Raw genomic sequence first — 12,373 nt, 5'->3', positions numbered from 1 at the left:
AGTTACCATGGAACGCTCCCTAACTCGGAGTTCTACAGGAGAACGTTGTGTCGCTAGCTTCCGGTGGGAAGGCCAGATTGTAGGGCCTCCTGAACGTAGAGTTCCTTGGGGGAAGCTGCCTGTAGCGCTAACGCCGCCGGCGAGAGCATCAAGCAGCAGGAAATGTCCGTTTCTCCACGCAGGGTAGAGTTTGCTCAGCTGCCCCTGGCTTAGCAAGTCACTGGCGCGTGTTGTTCCTGGGTTTTTAGTTTGCAACACTCTGAAGGAGTTTAAAAATCAAATACTTTCCCTTTTCTCCCCCCACCCCGCAATTTGAGCGCAATGTGACTGTAAACCATTGCTCGCGTCTTGCAGGGGCAACCACTGTTCTAGGAACACCCTGGGGACTGTTCCCAGCCTTCTCTTGCGGGCTTGTAGTTCGTTCACGTGAAGGGTAATTCACCGAGCCCCCGGGGTTTATTCCGGTCTTGATCCCCCCCGTGCAACCCGCTTCAGCTCTGATGTTCTCCTGCTTTGAGGCGCTGCTCGCGGCTCTGCTGCTGCGGACCCTTCCCGGGTGGGTGGCCGGACGGATCAGGCCTGCTGGTTGCTAGGGTGCAGCCGGCTCCGGGCGTTTGCACGCACGCAGGTGTAAACCTCCCCCCGTCACACTGTATTGTTGCCAAATAATCTCTCCGGGGGGAGGGGGCCGGGCCGGCAGTCTGACGTCAGGCAGGAGGCTCGGAAGATGGCTGCGGAGCGGCGCCCAGTGCGGCGGCAGCAGCGTCGCTTTGCTGGGCTGCAGGGTGCGTGGCTGTGTCCCCGGGGACAGGTCCCCGCCCCGGCCGGAGCGCGCTGAGCCCCCGGGGCCGCCTCTGCCCCCGGCTGCAGCCCCAGCCATGAGCGGCGCGGCGGATGCGGCGAAGGAGAAATTGCTCTGGAACGTCAAGAAGGAGGTGAGAGCCGGGAGGGGGAGGGGGAGGGGGAGGGTCCCCGGCCAGGGGGGGTCGCCTGGAGCCGGGGGGGGTCCCCGCCCGGGGGGCTGCGGGGTTCGCCTGCTCCGGAGCCTTGCGGAGGAGGGGGTGTAACGGGGAGCAGTGAAAGTTGCCCCCCAGTTGGAGATCAGGGGACTGTCCCCAGCCTCTCCCCTCCTCCCAGTTCCAGCCCCCTGGAGAGGGAAGAGATTCCTGCTGGCTGGAGTGGGGGGAATCAGTGCACAGGGGGCTGTGGCCAAGTCCAGTCACCCCCACCGTTTTCAGTGCCTTTAGGGGATCAGTGACCCCCCCCAGGCTGCTCCCCCAGTGGCTGGGGGACGAAGTGGCACAACACCCCCCTCCCAGTGCCTGTCTGCCCTGGGGAGTGTCAGTGGAATGAAGCAAGGGGCTCCCCCCCCAAACAGCTCCTTGAACTAGGGGTGGGGGGTGAGCCTGGGCACTGAGAGAAGAGAGCTGGGTTGGGGAGCTCAGGGGGTAGCCCAGGCTCAGTGGGAAGGGGAAATCCCCCCCCTTGCCTCCAGTGACACACGGTAGTGGGGGAATCAGAGACAGGCTCATTCATAAAAAAAGATGGAGACGTGCCCAGAGTGGGGCTGCGTCCACATCCTTCTAGCAGCGTTTCGACCTGGCCCCGTGTAGGTGCTTCAGGGCAGGGACTGGCTTGTGCTGGGTACATCTCGCGCCCCATGGTATTTAAATTACAAAGGAGAAAATGGAGTTAGGAAGCATCTAGGAGTCGTGCACGGAGGTGTTTTTGTCGTGTGTGGCTTTAGTTGTTCCTCTACTTGTGCCACCTACTGTGGGTCAGATCTAAAGTGCAGCGTCTGTAATGTCCATTAACTTCCATGAAGCTGCAGGTGCTGGTGTCTGGGATGGGATGTTCAGCTGAGAGAAGCCCCCAGTCAGGCTCTCCGTCACGGAGCAAGGTCAGGCCCGAGAATGATGTCCTGAGGCTCCAATCCTGCAAATGACACACAAGTCAATTGGGAGGCAGTGGAGGGGCGAACATCCCCTCCCCCTCCCCCAAGGTTTTTGCACTTGTGTAAGATTCCGTGTGCCGTGGAGCCGGGGCAGGTGTGACCTCAGACTGCGATAGCAGCTCTGGGCTGATTGAGCACAGGACTGCTTTAGGCAGGGGTCACGTATGAAATCACTGCCGAGGCGCCTGGCTGACCCTCTATACAGACGGAAGGGTGGCCAGCACAAATGGTGTTGCGACCTGGCACACGAGGGAAGCCTGTTCCCGTACAGGAGCTCGTGGGAGTCTGCCAACACACTGCGGGTAAAAGAGGGGAAACTCTTTAGCCGGGGAGACCCAGGGTCCCTGGAGTGGGGATGAGAACAGGGTCCCTGCTGGGAGTGCGGGGCTGGTAGCAGGGACTGGAATTTGCTCTTGCCCCTAACCCCCACGAAATGTCTGAATTGCTGCTCCTGGCACATACCTAGCGTTGATCACGGGAGTTGTCCCTTTGACTTGAAGGGCGCCCACCCATGAATGAAGTTTCCTATGGATTTAAGAGTCTACACTTAAAACGCTGTAGCGCTTCAATGTAAACGCTAACTACGCCAGCGGGAGAGTAGGTACTCCACCTCCCCGAGAGGCAGCAGTTCCATCAATGGCAGAATTCTTCCATCAGCCAAGTGCTTTCTCCATGGGGACTTAGGTTGGCTTCACTACACTGCTCAGAGGTGTGGATCTTTCACACCCCTGAGCAATGTAGTTATGCCAACCTAATTTCCTAGTGTAGACCAGGCCTTAGAGAGCATACAATGTCACTGTCTGAGGTCGAGAGTATGATCCAGGATCCTGTTTGTGAGAAATAGCACCCTGCGAGTTATATTTATTCTTTATAGCCCCAGCGCCCTGTTGATCTAGCCGTGGTGCAACACAGAACAAAAAGACAGTCCATGCCCCAAAGGCTTTACAATCTAAGTCAGGGGTCAGCAACCTTTCAGCAATGGTGTGCCGAGCCTTCATGTATACACTCTAATTTAAGGCTTCGCGTGCCGGTAATACGTTTGAATGTTTTTTAGAAGTTTTCTCTATAAGTCTATAATATATAACCAAACTACGGTTATATGTAAAGTAAACAAGGTTTTCAAAATATTTCAGAAACTTTATTTAAAATTAAATTAAAATGCAGATCTTATTAGTTTAGTGCAAGGGTCGGCAACCTTTCAGAAGTGCTGTGCCGAGTCTTCATTTGTTCGCTCTAATTTAAGGTTCCGCGTGCCAGTCATACATTTGAACATTTTTAGAAAGTCTCTTTCTATAAGTCTATAATATAGAACTAAACTATTGTTGTATGTAAAGTAAATAAGGTTTTAAAAATGTATAAGAAACTTCATTTAAAATTAAATTAAAATGCAGAGCCCCCTGGACCGGTGGCCAGGACCCGGGCAGTGTGAGTGCCACTGAAAATCAGCTCACGTGCCTCCTTCGGCACCCGTGCCATAGGTTGCCTACCCCGATCTAAGTAAACACTTAGGCCAAACACTCAGTCTTTTGTCGCAAGTGAAAAATCAGGATGTCGCTGCTGGATTTTTGGTCTCTTAAGTGACAGGTTTAACGTTGCGACAAAAAATGACGCTTCTGATGTGATGAATTTGTTTAATCTATTTGCCAATAAGTCTGATAGAGTTAAGAGTTTGCCTAGAGTAAATAAAATAAAGCTTTGGCCAGATTGAATTAAAATCTAATTTCCCTCCAGGAGGCAATGAATGGGAAACAGAGCCTTTGTTCAGCTGCAATTGTTTAACCCTTTCTGTGCCTCCGTGATTTAGCAAAATAAGCAATCGAAGAATCTATCAGATCTGCCCAACCAAATTACTGAAGTTAATTTCATAATTGTGTTCCGAAAGGTGGCACTGGTGCTACCAAAGCGCAGCTGCAGTTCTTAGCAAACACTTTACTGAGCTGCCCCTCCACTTCAAGAAAGAAAATTTTGGATATTTGCATCTGATCTAATCTATTGGTTTTATACTGCTGCAGTGTCTGAGACCCTTCTGTGTAAAATCAGTAGCAATCAGAAAGTTTCTAGTCAATTTCATAGGGGGTCATTTTGGGGTGCAGTGGCTGGAAGATGAAGCTTAGGCAAATTCAACCTTGAAATAAGAGAATTTCCCAGCAGTGACGGTAGCTAAACATTGAAATAGTTTATCAGGGGAGATGGTGAACTCACCATCACTTAGAGTCTTTAAAATGAGATGAGAGATCTTCCTAGAAGGTGGTTTTAATCCAGCTTCTGGGGGAAGATTCTGCAGCCTGTGTGTGCAGAAACTCTGGCTGGATGGTCGTATGGTCTGTTCTGGTTTTGTCATCTGAGAGTCCTCCTGTTTGTTTCCTTCCTTTATAGGCCAGGGTGAAAACAGGAAGCTCTGTGTTGCCCTCAATGTGCTCATAACTCTGCTTTAAAATAGTGACTATAATCAAATCAAATCTCATGCTTCAGGTAGGTGCCTGTCAAGGCCAGGAAGGAAATTTTTTTTCCCCAATGCACAATCAGCCTGATCTATTCTGGGCTTTTTCACTCTCATCTTTCTCAAATGCTTGTCTGCTATGTCTTGTTCATGTGGCCAGGGTCCAGCTGATAATCAGATCTGAGATTAGGAAGGGATTTTTCCTACAGGTCAGATTGGCTGTGTCCATGTGCGTGTATGTGTGGGTGCAGGGGGATAAGGAGATGGTTGCCTTCCTCTGCAGCGTGGGGTATGGATCACTTGCTGAGATCATATGGGCATATCTCATCTAATAAATTCCCTGCTGTTGTAATGGCCTCAGGCATTGGTGGCACCTCAGTCTCTCCTGTTCTGCGCCTGTGGCACAGTTTAGTCTTAACTCAAATTACTGGGTCTCATATAGGGGTACCTGGGTGAAATTTAATGGGCTGTGATATAGAGGAGGTCACACTAGTTTGCCCTTAAGCTCTATGAAACTGTGAATCTGGCTTTAACTCACTCTCTTATATAGATAAAGCTTTTATAAATCTCTTGTCTCCTTTGTGGTATTACAAAAATATCATGTGGGTTTTTTTCTGTGTTTAGGAACAATGTTTTTGGATATTCACGTCTCGTAATGATGTTGCTTAATGTTATGTGGTATTTTGCCTAAACATTTGTATGGTCGTGATCAGATCTTGCTTAAATTAAATTAAGAAGGCTTGATCCTGCAAGGATTGGATCCAACGCCTGACCACTAGGGGAGGGGTTTGTTTGGGAGGAGGTTAAAAAAAAAAAAAAGCCAGTTTAGGAATCTGGGGAGCCAGAGGTTAATTACCCCTGTATTCTGTGGTGGGTCGTCCTTAGATCAAATCTGTTTGTGTTTATCATTCGGAAAGTGAAATGCAAAAACATTAGGGCTGTCGATTAATCGCAGTGAACTCACGCGGTTAACTCAAAAAAAATTAATCGCGATTAAAAAAATTAATGGCAATTAATCGCAGTTTAAATCACCCTGTTAAACAGTAGACTACCAATTGAAATTCATTAAATATTTGGATGTTTTTCTACATTTTTGTATATATTGTTTTCTGTATTGTAATTGAAATAAAAGTACGTATTATTTTTATTACAAATATTTGCACTGTAAAAGTGATAAACAAAAAAGGTATTTTTCAATTCACCACATACAAGTACTGTAGTGCAATCTCTTTGTCATGAAAGTGCAATTTACAAATGTAGGGGTTTTTTGTTACATAACTGCACTCAAAACAATGTAAAACCTCATAGCCTAAAAGTCCACTCAGTCCTACTTCATGTTCAGCCAATTGCTAAGACAGACAAGTTTGTTTACATTTACAGGAGGTAATGTTGCCCTCTTCTTATTTACAATGTCACCTGAAAGTGAGAACAGACATTTGCGGGGCACATTTGTAGCCTGCTTTGCAAGGCATTTATGTGCCAGGTATGCTAAAGGTTCATATGCCCGTTCATGCTTTAGCCGCCATTTCAGAGGACATGCTTCCATGCTGATGTTGCTTGTTAAAAAAATTGTGTGTGAATTAAATTTCTGACTGAACTCCATGGGGGAGAATTGTATGTCCCCTGCTCTGAGTTTTACCTGCATTCTGCCATATATTTCATGTTATAGCAGTCTCAAGTGATGACCCAGCACATGTTCATTTTAAGAACACTTTCACTGCAGATTTGACAAAACACAAAGACGGTACCAATGTGAGATTTCTAAAGATAGATACAGCACTTGACCCAAGGTTTAAGAATCTGAAGTGCCTTCCAAAATCTGAGAGGGACGAGGTGTGGAGCATGCTTTCAGAAGTCTTAAAAGAGCAACACTCGGATGTGGAAACTACAGAACCCGAACTACTAAAAAAGAAAACTAACCTTCTGCTAGTGGCATCTGACTCAGATAATGAAAATGGACATGCGTTGGTCCACACTGCTTTGGATTGTTATCGAGCAGAACCCATCATCAGCATGGACTCATATTCTCTGGAATGGTGGTTGAAGCATGAAGGGACTTATGAATCTTTAGCACATCTGGCATGTAAATATCTTGCTGCACTGGCTACAATTGTACAATGAGAATGTCTGTTCTCACTTTCAGGTGACACTGTAACCAAGAAGCGGGCAGCATTATCTCCTGAAAATGTAAACAAACTTGTTTGTCTGAGCGATTGGCTGAACAAAAAATAGGACTGAGTGGACTTGCAGGCTCTAAAACTTTACATTTTTATTTTTGAATGCAGTTTTTTTTGTACACAATTCTACATTTATAAGTTCAACTTTCATGATAAAGAGATTGCACTACAGTACTTGTATTAGGTAAATTGAAAAATACTATTTCTTGTTTTTTTTACAATGCAAATACTTGTAATCAGAAATAAATATGAAGTGAGCACTGCACATTTTGTATTCTGTGTTGCAATTGAAATCAGTATATTTGAAAATGTAGAAAACATCCAAAAATATTTAAATAAATGGTATTCTATTATAGTTTAACAGTGCGATTAATCGCAATTAATTTTTTTAATGGCTTGAACGCCGTAAGAAAGATACAGTTAAACCAGCCTGAATCAGAATTGCATCAATATGAAATGGTGGGGAATAGACAATATTGCATTATCAAAGGCAACAAGCTGTCACAGGATTGGTCATCCTTTTGCATTTATCAGTACTGTCACTAACTAAATTAAAATATCTATAAGAATTTAGGAGCTAGCAGACTGGATCAGACCCAAGGTCCTGTTAATCCAGTATCCAGTCTCTAACAGAGGCCTGTACCAGTGGCTTCAGAGGCACTTGCAAGACACCCTGCAGGAGGCAATTATGGGATAACCTGGCGACAAGGAAGATTTCCTCCTGACCACATTAGTAAGAGATTGAATTAAGGCCTGAAGCGAGAGGTTTTATATCCGTTTCAAAACTCTTACGGTCTCTTCAGCCGATTAAAGTCAAGATCAAAACCACAGTAAGATGATGACAGCAGAGATAAGAGAGGTTTCAACAATGTCTTATCTTGACAAGCCAGACAAATGGCTCTGTCGATAGGGAGACAGAACTGGGCGTTGAACAAGGCTCTGTGATAAAGCCATGGCTGAGCTGAAGTCAGTTTGCTCGTTGTAACTAATTAAGAATCTTAGTGGGGCTGGATTTGCAAGGTTCCTGCTTCGTGCTTTTTTCTTTTCACTTCCAAACCAGTCCTCCCGCGGGGTGCTAGTTTTGCCAATTGTACAACAGTCAGTTACTCTTCTTCTGAACTGTATTAATAAAACCGGTGTCTTAAGACACAGCCTGTTTGTGGCACGTCTAACTTGAGTTGGGTCCAGGAAACCCTGTCCTGCTGAGCTGGACAGATGCCCAAAGTCTTCTGTGCATAATTTATCAGGACATTTGGGACATAACATTTTCTACCAGCTGTACATCGGAGATGGAAAAGACCTATCCGGTCATCTAGTCCAGCTCAGCTGATCTGTGAGCAGCAGCTCCTGCTGGGTGGAGAACAACAGCATATTTGTGGTTTGGCAAGAAGGCCAGTAAGAAAACTCTGAGCATAACTGGTCTTGGCCAACCTGTTGTGCATTGTTGGGCCACACCCATATTTTGCCCTGTACCTGGCTTCTCTGCTTGTTTCCCTCAGCCTGGCTTTGGTGCTGATTTTCCATTCTCCTCACCTGTGCATGACGCATGTAAAACGCCATCTAAATACTCTGCTTTTACCTCCTTTGTACTAAGCCTATCTTAGAACGTGAATGTAGAGTTCTGGGAGGGGGGGCAGGGGGGGGTGAGTGCAGAACTGGAAGCCAGGAATGCCTGAGTTCTGCTGTCAGCTCAGACCCATCCTCCCTCCATATCCTTGGGCAAGTCACTTAACCCCCTTGGCTAAAGAGGGCTGATAGCATTGGCCCTCCAGGCACACTTAGCATCAGCTTACATAAAGTGCTTTGAAGGTGCCAGGCATTATTGGTCTAAGTGCCCCCTATTACTGCTTCTAGACATCCCTCTGGGGGTCTTCCTCCTCCCGCTAATGCCTGCAGCCTGGCGCGCTCTTGGGTAGACCCCATGAAATGGCTTCTATTTTGTATAACTTTTCATTTTATGTTTTGGGAATTTTGTGTTGTTTCTTTTTATCCCGGGAGGAGGGAGTCGGGGATCAGTTTCTGCCTTGGAGGGGGCGGAGGTGCTGAGGGAGTGGGTGGCTGACCAAGCCTTCCCTGCATTCATCCTGCAGTGGTGGCACCTGCCGTGCCCAGCTGGGCTCTGCTCCGCCCTTTGCAACCTGATGCAAGGTCACAGTACCGCCCAGGTTTGGCCTGGCCTCCCCTTTGTCATGATGATGGGGTGGGAGGAGTGAGAGGGAGGCCAAATCTGAGCAAGTGGTGCTGTAGCCCTAGGTCGCGATGCTCAAAGTGGGGAGTCGGGCTCAGTCCCATGGGACAGGAGCTGCGGAGGGAGTTTTTAGTTTTATACATCATTGTTCGTGTTGTTTTGTGTTTGCAAAAGACCCAGAGCTGGGTTCCGAGCACAGAACTCTCTTTGCGCAGACTTGATACCTTGCCTGGGAATTTGCTTTTGTGCCAGCAGCATGGCAAATATCCCAGCAGTCTGTAGCTTCACAAACGACAGCACACCCCAGGCTGTTCAGCTGTTACATGGACATGGGGGAAAGGCCAAGGGAAGGAGTGAAAAGGGGTGGAGGTCAGGTGGCACAGCGGAGCAGAAGGGCAGGGATTCGTGGATGGAATCCAACCCCTCCGGGCTGGTTTGTAACGTGCAGGTGGGCCCCTGCCATTAGACCAGGCCAAACAAATCCCTACTTCTGAACACCCACAAAAATTTAGTTGTTTGAAACCCAGATCTGAATCTCTTGTCTGGAGCCCATCTCTAATGCACAGGTGTTCTGCTGGGATGATATTGGGTTCACTGCATACTCAGGAGTGAGGAAAAGGCCAGCGTCATTCTGACAATAATGCTTAGCTCTGATCACATCGCCTTCTTATCTAGAGATCTTCAAGTGCCTTTGTAAAGAAGGGTAAGAATTTATTATCCCCATTTTACAGATGGGGAGGCACAAAACTGGATGTAACTTGAGCAAGGAGCCACAACACTGCCAGAGCTCAGATATCGTGATTCCCAGCCTAGTGCCCTATCCACTCGGCAATGTCACTTAGCCTCAATCATAGACTTCTACCACTTGAGCTAAAAGAGAATCCCCATTCACTGTTAGCGGTATAAGGCCTGTTGCACAGTGAGCGATTCTGATTCCATCCACTAGAGGCCAGTGGTGGTACACATTAACCCATTCATTCCAATACTTGTAAAAGCAGCAAAGAATCCTGTGGCACCTTGTAGACTAACAGACGTTTTGGAGCATGAGCTTTCGTGGGTGAATACCCACTTCGTCAGATGCATGTAGTGGAAATTTCCAGGGGCAGGTATATATATGCAGGCAAGCTAGAGATAATGACGTTAGTTCAATCAGAGAGGATGAGGCCCTGTTCTAGCAGTTGAGGTGTGAAAATCAAGGGAGGAGAAACTGGTTTTGTAGTTGGCAAGTCATTCACAGTCTTTGTTTAATCCTGAGCTGATGGTGTCAAATTTGCAGATGAACTGAAGCTCAGCAGTTTCTCTTTGAAGTCTGGTCCTGAAGTTTTTTTGCTGCAGGATGGCCACCTTAAGTCTGCTATAGTGTGGCCAGGGAGGTTGAAGTGTTCTCCTACAGGTTTTTGTATATTGCCATTCCTAATATCTGATTTCTGTCCATTTATCCTTTATGTATGTGGTGGCCAGTGGAGTCCTGTTGGCTTCTTTCTTGGGTTTGTCTTGCAGTAGGAGGCTTCTTCCAATACCTGCCCACCTTCTTAAAGGCCCTTTGGAATGCCTCTGATGTAATGCCCGTGTCGGCACGAAACACAATTGTGGGCAAGTATCTGCAAGGCGCGTTGAAGTCAAGGGGAAAAGACGTCCAAAGCTGTGCCCTAGAGTCTGATTCCAGGCAGAATTAAGCACAGTTATATCGAGCTCTTTGTGAATCACTGAAAGTTACTTAGGTACTTTTGAAAGTCCCGCCCTACCTGTTCTAAAATCCTACATGCCATCTACCTTCCTCATATATTTTTAAAACTTGCAGTTATAAAAAAATGTTTGTTCTTATCTACCTGAATCCTGTATACAGCATGACAGGCGTTTTTACCTCTGGATTTTTCATCTCAGGTATGAAATCACTAACCACGTGACAATCAGAAAACATTACGTAAATCTGTTCATCTCATGGCCTTGCTTACTGCAGTGTTACCAAATATCTAGTATAAACAATGTTTTAAGTACATGGTTTGCTCTCTGGTTAACTGGGTCTTTTATTCAGTTTCTTCTCTAATTAAGTAATAAATCACTTCAGTTTGGCTTGAACCATAAAAATGAACTAGTCAGTTTCACTTTCATATTCTCACGCTCTAGGGTGATAGGACAACGTTTGTGTTAAGAAAAGCATGTCACTGATTTCTTTGTTTAGTATACAAAAGTGATTATATTTATATAAACTCATAAACACACATAAACTTATGAACAAAATCCACTGTTTTTCCTGAGACTTCCTGGCTGTCTCTCTTTAAACCCAAAATCTAGACTGTGGCAGCTGAACTGTAGTCATCGTTTTCACTGCAACGTCAATGGCCAACCTACGACGCTCATCGTACAGCAGTGTCATCTGGAAATACACTGGGTCGTTTTGTGACATGAAAATTAAAGCCATGGGCTCCATGCTTGTTTTCAAACACTGGCCATCCTTTGAGCTTCTTTCCCCACCTACTCACTCCCAATCAAACCACACCACGTAAGCAAGCTTGCTTCACTTGAGATGCGGTATTGGTATATCACGAGGCGCCGGTCTCGGACTCAGGAGCCTGCTGTACCGTTAACTTGCTGTCTGACCTTGGCCAAGTCACGATCTCTCTGTCCCTCGCTTTCCCCGTCTATGACGAGGGGTGGGAAGATAATGGTGATTAGCTGCTTTGTACAGTACTTGGAGCGTTACGGTGAAGCGTGGTGTTATACCACCTTGCTCACATTTCACAGGAGGCGGCAAAGTGCACCGGATATTGTATAAAAATAGGACTAATGATACTGATCCCCTTTGTAAACCGCCTTGAGATCTCCTGATGGATGCGCTGTACAGGAGCTAGGTGTCGTTAGTACGTGAATCCCAGACAAAGGGCGTGTCGGTGTATTGTGGGGGAGAGCACGACGTTAGTGATTTCGAGGCCGGTTCATTCAGTCTGCTGCGTGCAACTTTACTGTAACGTTCCTCAACTGTTCAAGTGCTTCAGTCCCATGAACAAAGCTCAGAGAAAAGCAACAGGCCCCGCGTCTCCGGACATCCAGGCGGTGGGCAATGGAGGATGGTGTGGGCCCAGAACACCCTGTGTCCAGCAGAGTCTCTGAATTAAAACAAAAAGATCCTGGTTCAAACGTATTGAATTCAGGTTTCAGGGTAGCAGCCATGTTAGTCTGTATCCGCAAAAAGAACAGGAGGACTTGTGGCACCTTAGAGACTGTTCTTTTTGTATGAATTCAGTCCCAGCATGAAGTAGTAGAATCATAGAAATGTAGGGCTGGAAGGGGTCACCCAATCCAGCCCCCCTGCACTGAGGCAGGACCGAGTAAATCCATATTGTCCCTGAGAGGTCATGGTCTAACCTGTTCTCAAAAACCCTCAGTAACAGGGATTCCACAATCTCCTTGGAAGCCCATTTCAGTGCTTACCTATTTTTAGCCCATTCGTACATGAGGCCGGACAAAAATCTGCTCCTAAATCATCTAGATGCTTTGAAAATTTCACCTATTATTTTTCTGTTTTGTTTTTTTTAAAGCCTTGTTTTTAATCCACTTAAGTTTATATTATTATAGGGGAAGCCGGTAGTGACCCTGGTAGATGGGTTGCTGAA

At 46.6% G+C, this 12,373-nt stretch overlaps 1 protein-coding gene across 4 annotated transcripts in view; it reads left to right on the top strand.

Moving 5' to 3' along the window:
- The first annotated feature begins 835 nt into the window (after positions 1 to 835).
- The window catches only part of SGSM2 (small G protein signaling modulator 2), a 132,816-nt gene continuing 121,278 nt past the window's right edge, over positions 836 to 12,373 (top strand). For all 4 annotated transcript variants that reach the window (XM_050929145.1, XM_050929143.1, XM_050929144.1 and 1 more), the window contains exon 1: positions 836 to 935. In XM_050929145.1, coding sequence (XP_050785102.1) covers positions 879 to 935 — 57 coding nt within the window. In that variant the 5' untranslated portion in view covers positions 836 to 878. The remainder of the gene's footprint in view (positions 936 to 12,373) is intronic.

Source organism: Gopherus flavomarginatus, chromosome 19, assembly GCF_025201925.1.
Source record: "Gopherus flavomarginatus isolate rGopFla2 chromosome 19, rGopFla2.mat.asm, whole genome shotgun sequence".
NCBI classification, from domain to species: domain Eukaryota; kingdom Metazoa; phylum Chordata; order Testudines; family Testudinidae; genus Gopherus; species Gopherus flavomarginatus.
This window is presented reverse-complemented; position numbering and strand designations above follow the sequence as displayed.